The following is a 23,942-nucleotide window of genomic DNA, read 5'->3' on the forward strand; positions in this document are numbered from 1 at the left end:
ACAAAGTGGCTGTGGACTAAAAATGGGATTAGTTTGAATTGTGAAAGCAGACTAAGCATCTGTGTCTGTCAGATGGGATGACAGGAATTGTAACAAGTTACTTTGACAACCACTTACTCCATAGAGAGATTATGCCGAGTTCATTTGCAGGTTTGTGTTTAACCTTAGCTGACAAAATGATACTTAACCTCTTATACAGCCAACCTTTATACTTCCAGAATTAATGAATGTTGCTGTAACGATAAATGCAGGGAACACTTTAAAGGYTTTTTCACCCCCATTTATTTGTTACAGTCCTATTATTACAACTCTAAAGTGAGTGCAGATACACATGATGGCACTAGTAATATATTTTAAAAATATGATTTTATAATTTGTTGAAGTGGTAAAACCTTCATACAAGTTTCYGAGATTCCATTGGTTATATAAAATACATACTTGTCTCTTAAAGAAATAGTTTTTTAAAGGGCCTTGGCATGAAAGGTTRAGTTTAAGCCTTGGAAATATCCGTTACAAGTTCCTAACATGACTTTATTTTAAATTTGCTGCTGGATTTGTTGATAATTGGCCAAATCCTTATTTGTGAATCAAACACAGTTTCTATTTCACAAGGTATTACCTCTACTAACAACATATTTAAAAAATACGTATTTTTCTCTCTCTTTTTTATTAGATTCTAGCATATACAGAAGGACTGCATGGAAAATGGCTCTTTTCAGAGATTCGGTCTGTCTTTTCACGACGTTATCTCTTGCAGAATACGGCATTAGAGATCTTCATGGCAAACAGAGGTACTGTGAATTTCAAGTAGTGGCACGTTTTAGTTTGGGAAATGTGATTTCTGGCTGTTTAGAGGATTTGTTAGGATTTTTGTCTTCAAGGTGGTTGGTGAAGATCTAGACACAGATCTTGCAGGCCACTGTTGCTCATATCTGAAARTGCTTATCCTCCAATAGCATATTAATGGTTTGTTGAAATCTTCCTATTTTGGAGAGTTTAGTTATACTCCATGAACTCGTAAATGTCAACTGATGATATGATAATTTGCTTCTTATTTAGATTTTAGGTTMATTTCATAAGCCATTCAATATTTCAGATGAAATATGAAGATAATATTTTAAGAATAAATATATCTTAAARTAACAAATTCCTAGCAAGTGTGTGATACATTTAATATAAAAACTTTTTTTTTTTTCTGGCCTAGTTCTAGATATTCCAGTGTATATATAAAGCTTTAAATCTATTCAAATATATGAGCAACTCTAGGCCTCGTAAGTTTTGTGRAAGTGGTAACTTCCATTAAAATTCCACTTGGTAACCTAAAGCACTTCTGGAAATTATATAGTAAGGGTATTTGTAGTAGTCTGAATTAAATATATTTGTTTTATCATTTGAAGYTCAGCTTTCTTGGGCCAGAAAAACTATATATACATGTTGGTGTATATAATAAAGCATTTCATATTTTGACAGTGTCTGTGATGTTCAACTTTCCTGACCAAGCAACAGTAAAGAAAGTGGTTAACTGTCTACCTCCAGTTGGCGTTGGTACAAGTTTTGGACTACCTCAGACCAGGTATTTTATGATTTCAATTTATTTAGTTTCTAAGATTTTATTCATCAAAGCAATGTRCAAGGTTTAAATCATTTACATCTGCTGCTCAGCCCATCAGTTCTGCATGCTTTTGTAATATATTTATATACTAGAAATATTGGGATTTGAATGTTTGTGATTTCTGTATGTTACAGAGATGGTAGCTTCTTTTTGGCAATGATGCTTGATCACTTACTCTGCTTAAAAAAAGTTTCTTTATGCATGCCATATCACTGAAATTTAAGAGTCTGGTTCTTGTACTGATTTGCTTTTATGACAGTTTTCAATTACATTAGCTTGAATGTAACATCCTTAAATCCTTTACTGTATCTCTATCTAGATGAAAATGACTGTKCCTCATCAAGAGGAAATCTTAGTAATGTATAAAACAATAAAAATGGAGGAGTGTGTGTCAGATTGGTTTGGTGTGTTTGTCTTTTAGCTCTGGAAAAAGAGGGTTCAAATATTTCTAAAGGTAAGTGAAAAACTAGTGGTACAGGTCCAGGCTGTGTGTTTGTGTCCCAAAACTGAACAGTATAGTTCACTTTGTTTCATGTTTTTAGCAGAAGATTAATCMTCAATTACTGGCTATGTTCTGGATGAAACATAGCAGTGTAGTCTACTGCTCAGTGAGGYTGATGGATGCAGAAGTCTGGGAAATGTGTCCTGTCTCTAGATGGGTTGRATCTCTCTTGTATTTTATTGAGGCATGAACTGTTTTTAAGCAGATCCTTTAAAAAAAAAAAAAAAAAARAAAAAAAAAAGAAAGAAACAGCAGTGTTTGAAGAATGTGTTTAATGCTGTTTCTTTAAATATTTATTACTGTAGTGTGAGATTTCTCTGCATATGAATAATTAGAAATGACATTAGCATGTTTGGGGTTGTTTTCTGTTATCTTTTGGAATTTGCATTTTTTATGATGTCCAAAAAAAACCTCCTGAATTGTTGAGTGCTATTATAGTCACTTAAAAGGATGTAAGGTTTTCAGTTCACAGAAGCAAATTGAATTTTTAGATGTTTAAATTTATATAAAAATATATACAGATTTGTTCAAAATGTAGTATCTGTTTGTATTGATAGTCTATTAAAAATTTAATGCAGTTTACCAAAATAAAAAAAATCAGGTACTATCACTGCTTTCTTTATTTGCTTGCTAGTACCTGTAAAGATTTGTTAGCTAAAATATGTATGTACTTTTTTTTCCCTAAATGATGTGTTGCTGGTGTCTATAGATGTTTTCATTATAAACAAAACAATCTTGTGAATTTTTTGATAATCTTTTCTCTACTTGATTTGTCACCCTAAGAAATGACTCTATATTCTTCTTTCACAAACATCAGGCAATCTGGCATCAAACTCTAAAAGTTTAATTGAGTTATTTATGACTAATTCCCCAACACTGCCCAGAATTTAAATCTCAAGAGGATGGACTTCATAATAAAAATTCTGTCATCTTATCGTTGTTTTCATTTATTCCCAAGAGCTTTAAAAGCCCCTTCCAAAAGATGCCTTTAGTCTAAGGTGAAAATTTAAGCCAGATTCTTATTTAATATTCCACSATGTTTCTAAATCACTAGTAACATGTTTCTGTAATATATGAATCTTTCATRGAACATCTGAATTTCCACAGTTGTAGAAGTTTCTTTTGACAATGCCTAAGCRTTTGGATTTTGGCATGTCCAACTGTCAGATGTTTCGAGTCTCTAGCTCTCGTTAGATTCTGAAACTTGAAAAATGAACTTCAATTATACAAAATAGCAATCTGATCTCTGGAGAAATTCAGCAAAGAACTAGTAAAAATGATGTGTACAAATGCCACAAAAAAAAAAAAATCAAGTAGGTGGTAAAATGAATCCACTAGATTTCCCAACTATCCTTCTGTGTTTATGGTTGTTTTCCAGGCGCATTTCTTTGGCTAGTCCACGACAGCTTTTCAAAGCTTCCAATATGACCCAGCGTTGGCAGCACCGAGAAATTTCCAACTTTGAATATCTGATGTTTCTAAACACTATAGCAGGTAATACAACTTACTTATTTGGTTAGTATTGACACAGCCTCAATAGTCTAGGACACTTCTAGACTTTATGTTTTGGCAAATAACTTTTCCTATGTCAAATATTCTTTTTAARAACATCATAAAATCCTTTAAATGCACTTTATTCATAATTATTTTATGCTTATAAAAGAACAAATAAAGTGATATTTACATACAAAGTGCTGTATTGAACTGCCCCTAAAAATATAGCTAAAAAGTCAGAATATCTTGACTGTTGGGGGAGAACACTATCTGGATAGACTGTCTATTATTTAGAGGAATGTCAGAATTAACTTCCTTATCCATAGCATTTAAAATATTGATATCCATAAGTATGTTTTGCGTAAATACCTTTGATACAACAGGGTGACTTACTCTCATCCTGTCTCAGAAGTGCTAGGACCTTTTGGGAAGGCTTTCTTGGGGAGCAGGACATTCCTGGAGGCAATAAATACCRTTGTTACAAGATAGTTTATCTGGGAAAAGAATGTAATGCCTGAATTAGCACTACTGCTCTGTCACATTGTTCATCCATTCTGAAATCCTGGCTCATTCCTTAGTATCACTGTCCATCCTGCAGCTGTTTAGCTGCATTTCATTTAACCCATGTGGCCCGCTAGACTCCTACCCTATTTGAGTTCAGGTTAGTAAATGCAGTAATTGTGAAGTCTYGTAACCTATTTTTTATTTTCTGACATATTTTGTCCTCAGAGCAAATTTTAAAGTTTCTCTATTTTCATCTCTTTTCTGTAGCGTGGACGGTGTTGAAAGTTTCACTAATTTCCTTTCAGACTTGACTCATGCTAATGTGATTCATAAAACAAATGCCTTCACTCACRCTAACAGCATTTTACACAAATGGTCAGTTATGCTAGTTTCTGTCATCAGTCATTAAATCAGAAATGCCAGGATGTTGACAGTTTTTGTAAAACTAGAAGTAGAGATGATCGTTTGCTTACTGACCAAATGGAATGAGGCAAGATCATGACACTTCCTGCCCCTCTAGTGAAGGATCCTTTTCAGCTTTATTGTATTATTGAAATAAGAAAATGATTTCTTAGCTACTTGGTATTTGAGGTTAAAAGTAGAGAATAGATTATGTCGACTGAGGGAAAGTTGARTTGTCTATGATAAGGAGTTAAAACCTTACCTTGATCACTCTCAATTTGAAATAAAGGCATCAGTGTGTCAGATAAAAAGCTGTAATCCTGATGATACAAGAAAAGATAACCAACTGATCAAGGAAAGAAAGGATCTATAATGCAAAAAAATGTACAAATCAAGTTGGAAAAAACATGCTACAGGAAGACTSGGAAAAGCAAAACTTAGTACTAGAAAAGATTTTCTGACAACRTAATATATTGGGTTGTGAAATAAACTCCCTGAGGAAGAAGTACAAAACTGTCCCTTGAGACTTCAAGGTGAAACTAAACAAAATGTGAGAAAGCATTGGTAGAAGGTGAGCTGAATGAACTACTTTTTGCTGTTATCTCATAGACAAGACCCATGTTAAAATTATGCATTTTAACTTAATAAACCAAAGTATGTATGGCATCTGCATGTATGTACAAGACAACAAAACCTATTCTAATCATGTATCTACTGGAACAAGGATGTTATTTTCAACTTACAGATGCACAAAAGTGTATACAAGAAGCTGAAGCCAGAACACTTTTGTACACATTCCCTCCTCTGGTAAATTTTTGCATATCCAGAGATGATCAGTGCTCAAAAAGAATTCCTCTTGCATGTGAATTCTCTAGATTAAATATTTTTTTACTTGCAAAATCTCTAAAATCCTGAGCTGCTTCATGCTGCTTTCAATTATTTAATTGGCTTAATCTGTAAAAATACTGCTTTAATTTTTAGTATCAGCAAAGGTCTTTGGACTCTTCCTTTTTTTCAAGTGGTTCACTTTAGAGAAACCTAGAAGATTGTCACCAGGACAGGAGAATCACGTAGAAAATGAAGGGATTTAGGTGTCACTTTTATAGCATGCAAGATAATGTGCAGTTAAAGTGAAATGGCCTGCAAACAGAACACTTTTTTAATAATCTAAAGCATTGAAATTGTAAGAGATGTAAAAAGAATTGCGTTCCTTCTGAGGAGTTTATATGTATGTGTGTGTATATATAGGGTGTGTGTGTGTATATATATACACATAGATATATGTGTATGTATGTGTGTGTATATATATATACACACACACATATACATGTATATACACACATATATATGTGTGTGTGTGTATATATATGTAATATATATACATACACATGCACACACCCTATATATAATATTATCTGCGGAAGCTGGAAGCTGGTATTTTAATTAAATTCAACTCCTTTCACTCAGGTGTTTTTTTTGTTGTTCATCAGGTCGTACTTACAATGACTTAAATCAGTAYCCTGTCTTCCCTTGGGTCATCACCAACTATGAATCAGAGGAGTTGGATCTTACACTTCCTAGCAACTTCAGGGATTTGTCAAAGGTATTTGTCATCAGATACACCTTTTTTTTTCTCTTAAGTAATCATTGCACTACTTTTCAGTCTTGCTTATATCTTCTGCTGTATTTGATACATTAATAACATTAAATATACAACCATTAACAGTGTTTTGTTTGTATATGTATATACTGGTAATCAAGAACAGATTTTAATGGGAAAATGAATTATTGATGTGTCTGTTGCTTCTGATTATATCAATTTGTGAAGTTTTAATGGACAGTGCTTTCAGTTGAGGCATATGCATTACATTTAATTTCAAGTTTTGAGGAAGGTAGGAATGTCAAGTCAGCTATAGATTAAAAATTAACCAAATAATTTCCAGTGTCTCTGAAGCGAGCACTATTTTTTTTTTTTCATTAGTAAGGGTTGTGATACCATTCTATTTTAAGTACTTAAATTGTTTTCYTTATTCCCCTAAGCAGAAGCACAGTTTTCTCACTTCCGTTGTGTATTGCCTTTAGCCCTTTAGGTATGCTTAAGCAATGCAGTTGTCTTTTGTCAGACAGACGCTGTCAATTTCTTGCACCTTTTCCAAAGAGTTTTTCCTTCCTCACAGACAAGTCTTGTTTTTTGTTGTTGTTTTTGTTTTGTTTTAATATTCCTTCCCAAATGCGTTATTAAACAGCTTATTTAAAGCTTTGTCAGATGGGATTATTCTCTTTCAAGCTTCTTCATCTCCCTGTTTTTTCCAACCTGATTGTCACCTGCTTCCTTTTCTAAGAGTGTATTCCCACATCTCTGTTAAACTTTMTTATAGTAGTTAATTATCCATAGCTAGTTTTCTGTGCAACTTTGCTTAAAAACATAAAATATAATTTAAAGAAATTGRTGCAGCACTTTGTTGGATATCCTCTTCAGATTTATGTACATTTTCAACACCAAGCTAGCTCAGTTTTTTGTTAATTTAGCTTCCTTATGCTTACATTTTAAAATCTTTGTATCATCTGAGAATTAACAGCACTTTTAACAGTGCCAAAACCTTATAAATGTCCAAACATGAATATGAAAGAAAAAAAATCAAAGGTGCATCTGAAGTGTGTCAGCATCCATAATCGAGTTTAGGCTGAAAGTTCCTTCCAGCTAGTGTAGTTGTGTTTTAATTCTCATTCTTTCTGTATGTAAGGAGAAATGGAGTATAAAAAAGGAATACTTCATTCTACAAAGTAAAAACCTCTCTTATTTCTCCAGAAGCAGTAGGTGCAAGCAGGATATTTTTGCAAGTTTACCCTGTGTAATACTTGATGTTAGCTACTATGGGCAGAGACTGGGACATGGGACAAGGGAGAATAGTTAATTAGTGGAAAAGATGAAGGAAATATTTTAACTATAACTTTTTTTTTTTTTTTTGCGTCTGTCTTCCCTTCAAATTGGTAATTTGATGGCAAAAAAAAAGGACAGATTTTTAAAAAATCTTACTTGTGGTCCACAATTTTTAAGGTAACTATAGGTCTATTTGAAAATTTCCTTTTTTTTTTTTTTTGATTACAGATTTAGTATTGTAACTTTGAAAAATGTTCTGTATTCATATATCTATATTAAGACTCTATAAAACATTGTATATATGTATATATGTATATATGTATATATGTATATATGTATATATGGGGGTGTGTGCCCCAAAAATATAGAATATTATCAAACAATTTCAAAGATCTATTAAACATTGGACCTTAAGTGAAATTTCTCAAATGTGGTAAGTCTCCTTCATATGACTGAACTGTTCAATTAATATTACTTTTCATGCAAATATTTATGGAGAGGAATTGGTGATTGGCTAAATTATATTTACATTGAAGACTGAAAAATTAAATAACATCATCAGCTCTGTGTAGCCTGAATTAAAACATACARTATAGGTATTAATCATGAATAACTTGCTTGTGACATGTTTTTTGCAAGTATTATTGCCATTAATGTTTATGAAATAAAACTTTAAAAAGTATTATACTTTTGAGGGATCTCCTTTTAGTTATATTTTAATTAGTAAATCAATCAGCACAACCAGCTCTGTAGTGCCAGCTTGCTTGCCTTCTTGCCACCCTGCACTAGAACAGGGTGCCGTTTAGAGCAGTCTTTCCTCATTTAGGGCAGGTACCACCGTGTCTCCATTAAGCAGTCGGATAGCAAAACTGCTGTTGCTCTTTTGCCGTGCAGTTATGTGTTAACAGCAACTGATGTGCATTTCTGTGCTGATAGTAGTAGTCATGAAGGACTGCTAAGTGTGCTTTAAGTTCTGAGGGAAACTTTCCAGGGCATTGCTGGGAGAGGACAGCCAAATGGACATGACTCAGGTTGTGTCTATATGGGTACTTGTCAGTCTCAATCCTGTGTTTGAAAACTTAGAAATTAGTACATAACTATTGCAGGAGATTCATGCATATTATGTAAGCCAGATACATGATGAGCTAATTATCTGTGCTCAATTGACAGTTGCCTTGTTAAAGCACAGTGAATGTGAATAGATATATACATATATGTATATTTAACATGCATTTCTGTTATCTATGGTTATCTGTTGTTGATCACACAGTGCATCTTTATTTCCTAAAACATAGCTACTGTTCTGGAAGAATGACAGTTCTTCCCAGATGCGCAGTGAAAGTCTTGATGCCACATCTATCTCAGACGCAGTAGTTCAGGTATTTCTAGCAGTATAGGCTTCATGCAATCTAAGTGTTAAACTGTGTCAGATGAGGAATTCATGGCAAATTCCTGAAAATGTTGATGAGCAGTGTCTCTCTAGTAACCTGTTCTGAGAATGTTTGTATACTTAGAATTTTTTTTGTTGTTGTACCATCATCTCTAGGAATAATGTTTCAAAGTAAGTGTTAATAATATATTCTGGGAGGTCTATACTTTTGGACTGTTCAAGGTTTTAAAAATGTTAAAAGATATTTCACTTAAACAGCTATGTTGTTCTGACAGAACGGGACGTCATTTCAATATTTTTGTGCTTTTTTGGCAACTAAAAAATTAATAGTAAAGATTTTTTTCCAAGTTGCAAGTTAAAGTTACATAATGTGACAAGTATGAATAACAGGTTTGTTAATATATTAACTATAAGTCCACAGTTAGCGCAGATTTCAGGAACTGCGGTGTATAGGTTAAATCAACACTTTATTTAAGCAGCTTCTTATGGCATTATTTTGAACATCAGTCACACAATGATAAACCAAGGCAACTGAAATGGATTGTGGTTAATATTACTGTCAGTCTGGCAAACACTCCTGACAAATTCCAGATGTGCACTGCCAGTCAGTTACCCTGCTTTGACTCGAGTGTTTATTTCTTAAGAGGTGACTATGATTTGGAGTGGGTATAACATATTATATTTATAGCTGTATATATTTTATTTATACAATAGGCACAGTTTCCCAGCAGAGTGTTTCCTATTTTCTGCATTGCTTATGTCATTCAAAAGCATATTTTTTCCTTGTTCAGTGGAAGCAATAAATTGTGATATGTTTCAGAGCTTGAGTATGGAAAAAAATGAAGTAAAAATACTTGGAAAATACTTAGATATTAAACAATGATTTTATACTCACAGAAGTTTGTTATAAAATCTTGCTGTATACGAATAACTTCATAATTTATCTTTTTCATGGCACAATTTTTTTGTAAGATTATAAACTGATGCTACTCTAAGAAAATTACACTGTTCTTAAATCTTTGGCTTTAATAGAGGTACATAGATGTACATAATAATATTTTTATTCTAATTTTCATCATTTTCATGCCCTATTGGCTAAATCATCATCAATTTTATAGTGATTGTTGTGTAAGTAATGACTTCTGTTCCAACCAAATGTACAAAGCAACAAATAGCTCTCACCTTCAGTGAAGTGAGGTGTTTAATTGGTATGTGGGAGCATATGGGGTAATATCTGGTATCCATATACTTTGACAGAATAGAAATTATACATGTTTTTGCTATACCAAATTAGACCAATTCTGTGATTCTAATCTAAACTTCTGTCTTGATTGTTCTTCTTCAGCATATCAGACTACATTCAATGTAAGGGTAGACATTTCGGGAACAAAAATTCACTGTGCATATACCTTGTGTTGAGTGTGTTTCCCTGTGACTCTATAGAGTGGAATCTGCTTAGGTCTCTCAACATCTTTGGCCATGAGACAGAAAATAACACATGGTCTAATCTACATCAACCATGTGCTGACAATTTTTTTTAAAGAAATCTCTATGTCCAAAGGACTGTAAAAAGCTGTCATGCACAGGGATATGTATGCAGAAGGAACTGAGTTCCATTCAGAGTTCATCACCTTTGAAATGCAGGTGGAGCTGCCTGGATGGCCTCAGGCAGTGCATCAAATGCTGGTTAAGTAACATCAGCGTAGTAGAAACCTCTTTGTGTATGTATTTCTCATCTCTGTTTGTATGAGAGCACCTCACATTCTCAGAAAACAAGTTTCTTTCACCAGTGATGTTGTCCAGTAGGCCACAGGGAGGTCTAGRGAGTTTCCAGAAGCAAGAGGAACAGTGAAGTTACTGCACTGTCAGCTTCCACCCAAGAAGGTAGTGTGAGGATCTGAAAGTCTTGTTTGAGGAGAAGGGCACTCCAGCCTCTCCAAAATGCCACAGGAAAATAGGGACMAGCTGAGAAAAATCATTGTGGAAACTGGCTTATTATCTTGTGGTAGCTGTACATATGAATCCCACAAGTGTGTGTGCAAAGGGTTTGAAAGAGATAGATACTGGACTTACCATATCACAAGAAGGGAGACATTCCAACAAGGAACAATACCATTCCGTTTTTAGGGATGCACATATTGGTACCATCTAGAGGACTAAAAATGCAGAGGAGAGAAAGGATGATTATGTAGCTTTGTGGTTAGGGGTCTTGCTTGTGTTAGGGGAACTGAAGGCTCAAGCCAGTCTTTGAAGAAAGCTGTGCAAGAATGTGAAGTTTTCATGTTCATATGCTGTGACAGTGCTACGGGCTTTTGGCTTRTTGTGGTGTTTCTTTGTTTGGGACCAGAAAATCTAGTGTGAGCCAAGAAGTCATACAAACTGAAGTGCTATCAAGCTCCATATACTCCATAGTCTATATATTCTGTGTAAGTTTTGGTTTAATAATATTTTCCTGCTTTGAAGAACAGGAAAAAAAAAAAGAAAAAGAAAAAGAAAGATTAAAGAGATTTGGGGAGGACTCTTTGACACCCCCTGACTTTACGAGATTCCTTTGAAGACTTAGCATGAATGATGCTATTGGTGATTTGTCCTTTCTAGTGGCTGAGGCAGCGTGTTCTGTTGTTTCCCATGTTTCTTTGGTGCAGCTGGCATCACCAGTAGACCGAGCAGCGCTGGCTGCCATCGTTGTTGCCCACACTCGTGGTGGGGCCTCGCTGAGCAGCTGCTGCTGCCCTTGCCGTACACGGGCCTGGGCCTGATCCTGCAGCACCATGGCCAGGTACCCCATGGGCGGCAAGGCATCCCCTGCCAGTGCGGCGTGGGCGTAAGCACCATGGACAGGGCTGGCTCTGCACACAGCGGAGTGATTCCGTTGCCAAGCACGGCTATACCCACGAGGAAGAGTTGTTTATTTAAATGAAGCAGTAATTGGATTGACAAGTCTGGAGTAGTCGTGGCCCTAGAGAGGTGTTAGCACTGCACTGTTTCCTGGATCGGAAGCACTTCCAGTCTTTGGAGGTTTAATAGCAACTGCTGCTTGACACCCACTAGTGTAGCTGTTTCACTTTCTGGCTTGGAGTGGTGCTAGAATTATGCAAAATTAAGGAAACATTTTGTGCTGCTCCGTCAATTTTGCCCTTGTGATATCTGCAGCATCTATCTCTTAGACCATTTTCAGAATAAATAAGTGATCTCCGTGCATGCCTAGCTGTATTCCTTCACAACTCTTACAGAGACCTGCTGAGACAGAAGCTTCACTCAAATACATCTCCAAGATGATTTGTCAAGATGCCCTTTCTGAAATCTTACTGTTGGTTTAGCTAGTTGTTTTTTAATATTGTGGAAATTTTCAGTGTTCTGTTACTTTGTCATAACTATCYTTTTATGTCTCTCTTTTTCTTCTGTCATTAGCTGATTATTCTCTGGCTCAGACTGTTTCTTCTAAAGAATGTCTAAGTGGATGATGGAGTGCATCTCACTGCCATTCTTCCTTTTTTCTTCCCCTRTCCTCCTCATTTCCCACCAGAGGCCTGCGTTCTGAATTCATAAACAGYGTGCACTTTGTACTTCACAAATTGCACAGAGCAATTTTTTGGATCAATTAATTTGTTTCAAACAAGCATGAATGCAAAGCAAGCATTCCTTCTTTCATTTAGGTATTGTAGCAAAAGCCACACTTACAGGATCAATAAGAATCATTTTGGTAACCAGACTAATAAACTTCATCATCCCCTGCTATCAGGAGAAATATTGTTTATAATGCACACATGCCCAAAGACAAGAAAAAGAGTAACTCAGAGTTATCACTAAATATTCAAAATGCCATGTTGGTTTGTATCTGAAGTTCCCGTCCCTCTTGTCCTCTATTCAGTTTTGGTGCCCTGAGCAGATACAGTCTTTTGATAGAAAATGAATTGAGAAGGGCTTGTGACCTTTTAAATGATCCCAAGAAAACCATGAGGCACTTGCCTGGCCATAAAATGTGCTGGCTATCACAGTAAAGTGATTTCACTTGCATAGTATTAAGGTGGAATAACATCTCAATACAGATTAGACACAAATGAGTGTGTGCTGGGCTTTTATGCAGAGCAGTTGGTTAAAGCTGATGTGAATGCATACTTGTGCTTAATTAGTGTGCAGGTTTGTAATACAATAGTGCATTCTTTGTAGACAAAGTATCATTTGGAATCTGCTATGGAAGGCTGTGATGCTATGTGATACCATAGTTAGCAATATTCAAGCAGAAAATACAACATAGGGATTTCTCATTTTTTTATTTACATTTACATTAATGTGCTTGGAGAGGTGTGTCTTGTTTCAAATTTGGCAGTTGTTAAACATTTTTTCTTTGTTCTTTAGACTTAAAATTAGTTTATGATCCATTATTAACTTCAGACATTGCAAGACTTCTGTGTTTTGCACCATTAAACACTTATTATTTATATTGACACATTCAGCCACTCTAGTTTTTAGACCATCTTTAGATTGGTTTTTGCTGCTGACTGTTCYTGTTGTGTGAAAGGCATACGTGTATTTATGCATTACATTAACAGTAATCTATATTACATTGCATAAATTACATTAATAATCTATATGTACAGCATACTTCAGTGAAGATAATTTAAAGAGTAGATAGGTATGCCTACAAATATTTCTCATTTAATTTGCATACAACTGTTTTCTACCTTTATTCAAGTCATTTTGAATTTTGAGTTTCCCTTGAATAGCAAATAGAGTTTTAGGAACGTTTTGATAATGCAATGTGATCTGCTATACTTTTTGGAATAGAGTTGCTTCAAAAATGGCCTATGAGGACAGACAGCTGTTTTTAAAAATGTCTTTATTTGTAAAAACAAAACAAAAACAAAAAGCACAATATCAACAAAAATGGATTATTTTTGTATGTATAAATTATATTAAATTTATTCTAGCAAACACTGAGATAAGAGCATTATACCATTTCATCCATATGCAGCACATAAGAAAATGTCCAAGGACTTTGTGTTTGATAAAAAAGCTGATCACAGTCTGCTGGTTATACTTGTCACTTAGATAAAGGAGCTGCTGGGAAATAGTTGTCTGCACTCTTAAGTAGTGCATACAAGTATTAAATGAGGTGACTGGAGGCCATTTATCTGTGTTTCTTCACTGGCGTAAATAAAAAATGCATATACTTAAGGGAAGAATTCATTTGCATCTCAAAATAACTGCAAGTTATCGTGGTTGGATTTTATTACTACCATGTACCCAAACCTATATATATAGGGAAATGTTGAGTGGTTTGATATGAAGTTGTAAGAGAAGAGGCAGTCCAGAAGCTCATCCAGTTCAGTATCTTGCCTCTAACAGCCAGTAGCCTAGTGAGAGAATATAAAAAAAAGGGCAGGTAAAATATACTCCTTCCCTTCTGTCAGTCAGGAGTTTAAACATTTTCTGAACTGAAGAAATAATCTAGACAGTCATCATTTAATGGCCACTGATGGACCTATGCTCTATGAGCAGTTTGGTTGTTTTCTTTTTCCCATTTGATGTTTTTGCTTATTTATTTTAGTGTTATTTGTTGTGCATTGCCTCCTCTGGCAGTGAATCTAGCAGCTTGATTGTGTGGGAAGGTATAATTTCTTTGCTGTGTAACAAGGATTATTGGTAGCATTTTTTTTAAGCTCTTCTCTGTGGATCCTATGGAGTCTTATTTGTCCACGACTCTTACCTGTACTTGAAAGTAGTTTGCATTTCAGGTTTGCCTAAAAAAAGCAGGAGACAGACATTCATTGTTCCTGTCTCCTGGCCTGGCATTTAAGATAAGATTTGGGCATTTGTTCTGCAACCRGTGCTTGGGTTTAGTTCTTTAATGAATTTGAGTTGGAGATGAAGGGTAAAGACATTCTCCAAAGAAGCTGTAGGAGTTACAGGACCCAATTATTAAGTATGCAGCTGTTTGAGAGTAAGGATGGTGAGTTCTAGCAATGAATGAGATGGAGTGCAGAGGGGCATGATGTTTTTGTGGCTTTTGAACGTCTTGTGATGTTTTGTGGTTCTTGAACGCAGAAATGACAGATGGAAGACCAGTGGTCTGCCTTACTGGAGTTTATTTCTAGAAATTAACTAGTTATTGAAGTTGAGATATAATCAAACCTTTGCATCTCTTCATTAACCTCTGACTGGGAAGAGCAGGTTTTATTCAGATGGTCAGGATATAGCCCTGATAATATTATAAATACTGGCTACTTCCAGGGATTTATTATGTGCTGGTAATATATTAAAAAACAAACAAACAAACAACAAAAAAACCCCACCAAGCAATCCTCTAAAAATGCAATTGCTGTTAGATTGCAGTAGAGTATGCAGCACTTTGCATGTTTATGACAGTGAGAGGGYTAACACTGAATGCATATTCAAAACATGTTGATAAACTAGTCAGAATGCAGAGAAATTATTTCAAGGCTAGAAGAAAGGCCTTAAAATGGAAGAGCTCAATTTCTTTTGTTTATTAAAAAGTTTGATTATAGTCTATAGCATCATTATTTACAGAAGCGTGAGTAGAAGCTCTGTGATCTATCAGAGTGAGTCATATTACAAGATTTTTGATAACACACCAGTAAATTCATAGCTGAACTGAAGCACCTATTTTTAACAATGAGGATGACAATCRGTAGAAAAGGCTTCCAAGAAAAATAGTAGATTCTCCATGTGCTCAGGATTCAGATGCCTTTCTGGAAAGCAGATTGGCCAAACACAGTTCATGTTATAATCAAGTATAAATGGTTGGATTCACAATCCTGTAATGGAAAGGAATTTAATGGCTTGCCATACAAGCACAAGGCTAGATGAGATGACCTAATGGTCCCTCTGGTCCTTAAAATTCAATGAATACATGAAAAATATCAGTAATGAAAACCAGAATAGTCATCTTGAAAACAAAGTATATGAAAAACAAACATCATACTTGGCAAAAATGCTGCRAAGCGTAATTCAATAATAGACAGTTGTATTCACAGCAATCCAAATACCTGTTTGGATGTGGATAAGAAAGGCATATAAGAAACCAGAAGAAAAAACATCCACTCTTTTCCATTCCAATTTCCTCTCCTTTTCTCCCACCCCCTCCCTTTTCTCCTTTTCTCCTATTTCCTTTTACCCCTCTTCTCCCTCTTTTTTCCCTGCCCCCTCCCATTTTTCCTCTTCCCTCAACTTTATTCCTCTCTTCCACAGAAGAGATTCTTGCAATGAGGAATGCAAATGGGTAGCATGAGAAAGTAAATGCACAAAGAGCCACTGATGCTAACTATTGAGAAGAACCACGATTAACAATAGCTGGAAGAAAGAAAGAGATTAGAATGTGTAACAAGATCACAGAAATCTCTCAGCATATTTGAAAGCACAAATAGCAAAAACTAGGAAGATTTACAGTGTGCTACACTGGTTTGGATATTGTAAGTGTACCTACACACCTCCTAACTACAGTGAGGAAAACCAAAATATTTTTATGGTCTTACTGCAGAAGTAAGCTCTAAGAAATTAATTTTAAAATGTACCACTGAAAGAAAAATATTAGTTCATAGTTTTCTGCCATAAAAGAAAAAAAATATTTTAAACATAAGAACGAATAACTTAATGAAAAAGAGAAAGTGAACTAGAAAAACTAATGGACTAGGAAAGTATTTTTTCATTATAAATAACCAAAACACATTTTTCAAAGGAAAATCACTTTTTAGAATCTTTTGGTTTTGTTAGTGAACAAAGAGTTTGTTACTGGAGCTGCTGCTTCTCAGAGTTCACAGATACACAGAGCTCTTGATTTCCAGTGTGATTAGATTGGCATCTTCCCCAGAAACCAAAATGGTGAAGACAAAACTAAGACACCTTGACTGCTCCTGTTTACAGGAATTATAAGCAACTTACCATCAAAGTCTCTACTCTGGTCTTCTGTGGATTTTGAATATGAAATAGTAATAATTAAAAAAAAAAAGTATTACATGCATGAGGAGACTGCAATAGTAGCAGCATTTGTTTTAATAACAAAAGTCTACGTAAAAGGCAGGTAAAGGTCACATGGGAGAGAACAGGGTATATCTAGAGTACCTTTAGAGCAGTGCTATTTAAAAAGGAGACACATTAAATAGGAATAAAGCCTCCTTTTTTATTTCTGTTAGATATGTAAATAAATATATTGTAATTGCATCCTTATAAGCGTTCAATTTGCCTATGTTAGGTCATAAGCAATTTTCCAAAATGAACATGATCCCTCTTAGTGCATTCTTGAACATGTGTCTATATGACAAAATCCGGGAAAGATTCTGCCGTTTCTAAAAGAGCAGCGAACAGAGGCCAGTTTGGCCACCACTCCTGTAAGTCTAGATTAGAATAGAATAGAAYTGCAAACCAACACACCATAGATTTAGGACATATTTAGCATCAGTAAATGATAAAAGATATTGTGCTTCCTATTATTTTTTAATAAACCATTTTTATTGGATCTGTCTTAGAGAAAAAAATTATTTTGGTCTTGAAAGATAAAGATTTACTRTATTAAGTACTTGGCAAAATATGAAATTTGTTTAATTTGAGATGCAGATGGATTTGAGAACACTTAAAAATAATATGAAGTGAAACAAGATGATCCCACTACTGGAAAAATAAAAATTTTCTTACCCCATTTTTTTTTCCATTTTGGACYTTCTGAATGAACTCTGATTTGTAAACTATATGTTTTATTCATCATTCAGTACAGTTAGAAAGCTTAGAACCCTTAAAGCAGCTCCTTGCTTTGTCTCATTGACTGCTATAATGTTGTCTGTTGGCTTGTTGGGACTGTTCTTTCCCTGCTTTTTATTTGTTTCTGCATTAACAAGTGTTTTTCATGGGTGGACTAATATGTAATTCGTCTCTGCAAAGAGTGGCTGCAAAGGAAATGCTGGCCACAAAGGCTTTTCAGCATGGTCTACCCGAGTGGTCTGCAGCAAGAGGGAAACCATATTGAGTAGTGCAGATTTCACGTTGCACAGCTACATCCATCCTGGCTTGGTTTGAATTTACTCTTTTTCTCTTGGCATTTCTCCCCAGGGGAGACAATCCGGTATGTAGTCATGATTCCCAGTTAGTTTTGAAATATGAAATAACTGAGACATTTGGACTAATATTTTTACTAGTGTTATTCAAAAGTCAGAGGGTATTTGACTCTTCCTCCTGCGAGCTTTATTCTGTAGCTCAAGCTTGTTAACTGTTTGCAGCGCAGCGTAACACACTAGAATCACCTCATCCTTAAAAGCAGTTGTCAGAAAAATATGGGCCTGCCTGGTAGAATGTATTAGCCCAATACATTGTCTCCATTTTATTATGAAGCTGCTGGGGAAGCTGTGATATACAGCACTGTCATTACAGATCTATTGTTAGAAGAATTCTACAGTCTTCTGTGCACTGCCATTAATTTATAGCAGTAAACAATATGTAGCCCTCCAACTGCAGCAGAGCAGAATCTTTTAATGAGGTGGATGTTATTACCACAATAAATCAGTGCATTCGTGTAATGTATAATTCAATGTGTGTATTCCCACTGTAACTTCTCTGAGTAAGCTGATAGTGTATCATTGTCAGTGCACAGCTCCATGGTTCCTTTTTTTTCTTTTTTTTTTTTTTTCCTAAGCTTTCTTTCATTTGGGGACTTTTTTATTTCCTTGCAAATAAATGTGACATGTCTTGATAGTTGTCCTGTTGCAGGCTTCAGAAACCAACTGTAACAATAACAACTAAAATCAATACTGTGTATTCTGGCTATATGGATCTCTGCATGATACCTTTTTTTTCTTTTTCTTTGAGAAGAGAATGAAATCAATTCTAATTGGTTTTAGCTTTATATTCAAGGAATGTAATTCTATAACTATTGATTTGGGCCATACTCATTTATAGGGGCAGATAAAGTGAATATATAAAATGTTACCTATACAGCACAACACTATTTCTATTTTTAATTTGTATAATTTGTCTACCAGTGACCTTCTTTCTTCTTTTTTTTTTTTTTTTTCCTTCAAGCATAGCTGAATCTTTAGGGAAAATCAGTACAGATGGAGATTCCAAATTGGTTCTTGCAACAAAGAGACTTCTTGGAGTCAGTTTCATTCTTTCCTGGAATAAATTTGCTAAATCAGATAAAAATCCTTTTATACAGGAACTACTCTTTTTAGAGGGTTATATTTCAAATTAGTAAACTGCAAAAATAGTAATTAACCTAAGATGTTTTCTTTATTCTACTGCAATGTGAAAGCCGCTTTAAGTAAAAAATGTAAGATTAGATCTTAGGTCATTCATAGATTGAATCTGTCCTGGAAGAGGAAATACTTTGAAGCTTGTATGTCAAATTTCATGTGAGCTGCAAAGAAGTAGATACTTGAATAATAATAATCTCAATAACAGAGTTTTTCACTTGAAATGTATTAGAATTAGYAATTAGGTTATTGATGGTTACTTTTGCTTCGATATTTTTAATCTTTCTCCCACCCTTGCTCTATATTCTTAAGTATATTTATTCTTGCAGGACAAGAACAAGAAAATATTTTCATTCATTTGTTCTTCAGTTATACTTCAGTGCTTCCATTGTCTTTTCAGAAGAGCATTGCTTACATTAATAGCATACAAAGAGTGTGCTCTGTAATTGTATTGCATATATGTTTTGCACATGTATACTAAGATATTTTTGACCTCTTACAGCATTAGACATGTGGAACTGTTAAAGTTCACCTTTGGGTTTCTCAGTAATTTATGTGGAGTATAGTCATTTTTCCAAATCCTTTATATAAAAGCCAGTCTGCTAAGAAGAAATACATGGTTATATATATCAAAATATTCTATTTCTTACATTTAAAATAAATCCTAGGATGTTTATGTTACAGCTTAACAAAGGACTTAACAATAAAAATACTGGTGAAAATATAATAGCCTTTTTTTTTTAAATCATACATATGTTACTTTTTTTATAATCCATACTTTTTATACAGATATTCTGTCATTTTATATGCCTACTTTGTTAACTTCTCCTATTATTATTTATTTCTGCTTTTTCCTACATTGAATGCAAACATATTTTATCCATTAAGTATAACTTGTCTTGGCAAATACGCTGTTGATATTCTTCCACCCTAACAGTCTTTTTTTTTTTTTTTTTTTTTTTTTTCCCCACCAAGATACCCAAGTTTTTCTTGGTTATTGCTTCCAACTCATTCAATTTTTTATTCATACACATGTACTCTTACCAGTTAACACTTGTTTTTGTGCAAGATTCACTGCTGTGAAGTAGTTTTGACTGATTAATTTGAATCAGCCTCTAAGGATGAGAGAGAGACTTGTATCCAATCACCTGTGTGTACAYGTAAGATCCTAGTTTGAAATCCACAGGCCTATTCTTCTGCTTAGGAAATCCCATGTCTGCCTTATCCATGTGTGCTGGTAATTCTGGTTACTGCAAAGAGCAAGTGGTGTATAACTAGGTAATAGGTGTTTTTGTCTTTATTTACTTACATATTTATTTTCACAACTCTTGCAGCCTATTGGAGCTTTGAACCCAAAGAGAGCAGCATTCTTTGCTGAGCGATATGAATCCTGGGAAGATGATCAAATTCCAAAGTTTCACTATGGCACACATTATTCAACTGCAAGTTTTGCACTCACATGGCTGTTAAGAATTGTAAGTATATCTTTTAAAAATACTTTTCTTTCAAATGATAGTGAAAGCAACAAATAGGAATGAATAAACTGAAACCCAATGATACTGATAATTTCTAATAACTGTAATCAGTAACTTAGTTTGATTTTCAAAGACAAATCTATTCCGAGGTTTGAGCAGAAGGTTTTTATTTTTATGGTACAGTCTTTTCAAATCAGTAAAACTTTTCCTCCTTATATTCTGCTTTTAGTCAGTGTTCTTATGTTGTTTTAAAGCTGGTTAACTTTCCTTCCTCATGTATTTTCTGAAAGGACATACAGTGAACATTTGTTGTTCTTACTAGATGTATTTAATTTTCCTGTCTTAATGAGTTTAAGCGAGTTGTTTTCTGATGATCCTGAAATTCTATAATGTAAATAATTTATTTTTAAATACCTGCTGCAGTTTTCGATGAGGTAACACTGGAGATACTATGTATTGATAATATATCAGTTAAACAATGCCTTTTTCTATAAAATTGAAAGGCAATTTATCTCTTAGAAAGTAATTTCTTTTGGAAGGCATTAGCAGCACATCATTAATTAAAGCTTGTTAGAACAGTACAAGCATACATAAATCCTTGAAGTAATTTATAGTGCTTAGCTAATTTCAAGCAATTATCCACTAATATGTGCTTAAGTGTTCTTTAACTAAGAGGAGGCTTTTAAATCTTTCAAACATTTTTCTTTTCTGAGTCATAAATTACATATTAAACAATAACAATCATAAAGCTATCGGTATTGAATACATTAATAGATTACCCCGACCAAAATAAAATGCCTCTGTTATTTTTTTGTAACGTATTTAAAAAAATCCAACATAAAAAAGTTGAACTTTTCCATAATGTTTTTCTCCAGCATGCAAATGTTTTCTTAAATTACAATTTCCTTTTCTTTATCTGAATATCTCTGCATGGAGGTATTTCTTAATATGCATCAAGAAATGCATTTCTTGAACAGGAAGAAAAATAAAACCCCACATGATTTTTCATTCCTTATTCCTAGGTATTAGAATTAATCCTTTGCAACTAACTGTTTATCTGCTTATAGAATAGCCCCATTAGTAATAAAATCAAAAGAATAATAAATCTCTTTTTTTTCTGAAATTCCTAAATGAATAGACTACTTTTTTCTTTTTTTAACTTTTTTTTTTTTTTTTTTTTTTTCTAATAGGAGCCCTTTACAACACTTTTCCTGAATTTGCAAGGTGGGAAGTTTGATCATGCAGATAGAACATTTTCATCTATTTCCAGAGCATGGCACAATAGTCAGCGTGACACTTCTGATATCAAGGTAAAAACTTTCCTGGAAGGTGTTAGCATGCTTTGTGCTTTATCTGTCTATATTGTAGCTGTGGTGGCAGGACTGCAGGTTGTGAAGAAGGAGGAGGAGGAGATTGGGAACTATCCTGTCCTTTAGGAAAAGATTCACAGAATCACAGAATCCTTAAGGTTGGAAGTGACCTTTAGAGATCATCTAGTCCATTCAAGGGAAATGACATATAGTTTTACTTTTGTAAGATTATTTCAGTGATTCATCTTTTGCAAAATCCTAGCAAAACTTTTTTTAACCCTAAGTCTTAAATAAGGCGATATTTACTATAAAATGCTATAGATATGCTTCAGTGTATATTCCTCTGCACAAGTTTTAAACCTTTGAAAAGTCAAAATAAGCTAGCATAGATTTTTAACCACTGAATTTCAAGAATATTCTCTCCGTGCTTGCATTCCGTGTGTGCTTCTGCTTAGTTCAAATAAGAATTTCACTTGTAGTTACAGCTCCATATTGCATATGCATTCAGAGCATTGGGCTCTCTTTCCTTAACTTATTACGACAAATAGAAGGAAGAAGTCATGCTAGTTTAAATGTAGAAGGAGTAAAATCTAGTCTTATGATGACGAAAGACTAAATAGGGTGATAAGAATCTAAGAGGGACATCTGGAAGCAGTTTCCAGAAAGTGTGTATATTAGATAGAGAAATAATGGGCTATGGGAAGCCATTGGTTGAGACAGAAGGTGAGACAGAATTTAGGATGAAATTGAAGCTGGTGACTGAATGTGAGAAAGGTGGGAATAGAAGGTAAATGAGTTTGGTAATTGCTCACTGTAAGGAAGGACACCTAGAGTTAGGTCTTAGATCAAGAAAGTAAGATAGGTGCATGAGGCAAGTCCAATGGCAGTAGATAAAGTAAGTAACCACCAAGGGGGAGAATGAAGAAGACCATTTAGAGGGAGGATTTTGACATGTTGGAAGAGTTAGGAAAGGAGAGACATTTTTGTTGGAGGCATCTGTATGCCCAATATTTCATACACTTGTGAAAACCAAGTTTTCTGATTTTGGCTGGTCTACCCAGTCTGACGATTATTTGGGGAAATCCATGGCAAAAGTATCTCCAGATGCCTCCAAAATCTTCTGCATGTGGAATTGTAACATGTTAGCTTACCGTTCCTTTAATGTGTTTAGCTAATACATGCATTAAAGGACCTAAATGAAGCAGGCTGTTGCATGCTTCTGTAGTTAATAGCAACATCATACTGCATACATATTTGTAAAAAAAAGTTACTTACTAATTAACAGAACCTAATTAGATATTGTTATTGTGATTAAATTAATTACAGAAGTGTAATCTAAATGGTATGTTCTGTATTATTTTGCATGCCAAGAATATGTGCAACAGGAGCTGTAACTTCCATGGAAGAAAATTGATAGCTTGCAAGAATTTTTGTTCAATGGGGAAAAAAAAGACTCTTGTCTGTCTTGCAAGATGTGTCTACATGTTCCCATACATATGTGTATTTGGGAAGGAAGGGGCAGAAGGGAAAAAAGGAGTGAACACTGATATATCTGATCGTGATTCCTGATAAAACGAACGGTTTGCAATATTTACTCTTCCTTTAGACTCCTTTTCCCACTGATGTTACGGCTAAGAAATACTTGGGAATGAGTCTCCCGTAAGTCTTAGACTTAGTCCCTATAATCCAAGAGTCTCACTTGTAATCATGCAATGGCAATATTCTTATGGTCTGTCTGGAAAGGATGGAGTGCATTGCATTTGCTGCCAGTGTACTGTTACTGTATTGTGATGAAGTGTATCTTAAGTACTGATTCATGTTCAATACTGACATTAATTCCTCATAATCCTCAATAAGAATTAATTCTTTCTGAGCCTTSACTGGAAAGCTGCTTGCTGTAACACTAGAATCAAAAGGATGATCTCTTATAAAATGAAGGAATGAGTGTAAATGACTATATAAATGCCTAAGTAAATGACTGTGTCGAAACTTTACTTAAAATATTCCTCCAACTTTTAATTTGAACTTGGATTTTTTATTGTGTGCTTCTTACAAGATTCACAGATTCACAGAATATTTAAGGTTGGAAGGGACCTCTACAGATCATCTAGTCCAACCTTCCTGCTCAAGCAGGCACACCTAGAGCATGTGGCACAGGGTGGCATCCAGG

The 23,942-nt window shown here is 34.5% G+C and overlaps 1 protein-coding gene across 1 annotated transcript in view; it reads left to right on the forward strand.

The window, feature by feature from the left end:
* The window catches only part of LRBA (LPS responsive beige-like anchor protein), a 342,587-nt gene that overhangs the window by 222,317 nt on the left and 96,328 nt on the right, over positions 1-23,942 (forward strand). The window contains exons 40-45 of the mRNA XM_026041635.1: positions 674-791; positions 1,471-1,573; positions 3,493-3,608; positions 6,005-6,117; positions 20,322-20,462; positions 21,653-21,772. Coding sequence (XP_025897420.1) covers positions 674-791; positions 1,471-1,573; positions 3,493-3,608; positions 6,005-6,117; positions 20,322-20,462; positions 21,653-21,772 — 711 coding nt within the window. The remainder of the gene's footprint in view (positions 1-673; positions 792-1,470; positions 1,574-3,492; positions 3,609-6,004; positions 6,118-20,321; positions 20,463-21,652; positions 21,773-23,942) is intronic.

The sequence above is a fragment of the Nothoprocta perdicaria genome, unplaced genomic scaffold, assembly GCF_003342845.1.
Source record: "Nothoprocta perdicaria isolate Ctin4 unplaced genomic scaffold, notPer1 scaffold_29, whole genome shotgun sequence".
Lineage (NCBI taxonomy): Eukaryota > Metazoa > Chordata > Aves > Tinamiformes > Tinamidae > Nothoprocta > Nothoprocta perdicaria.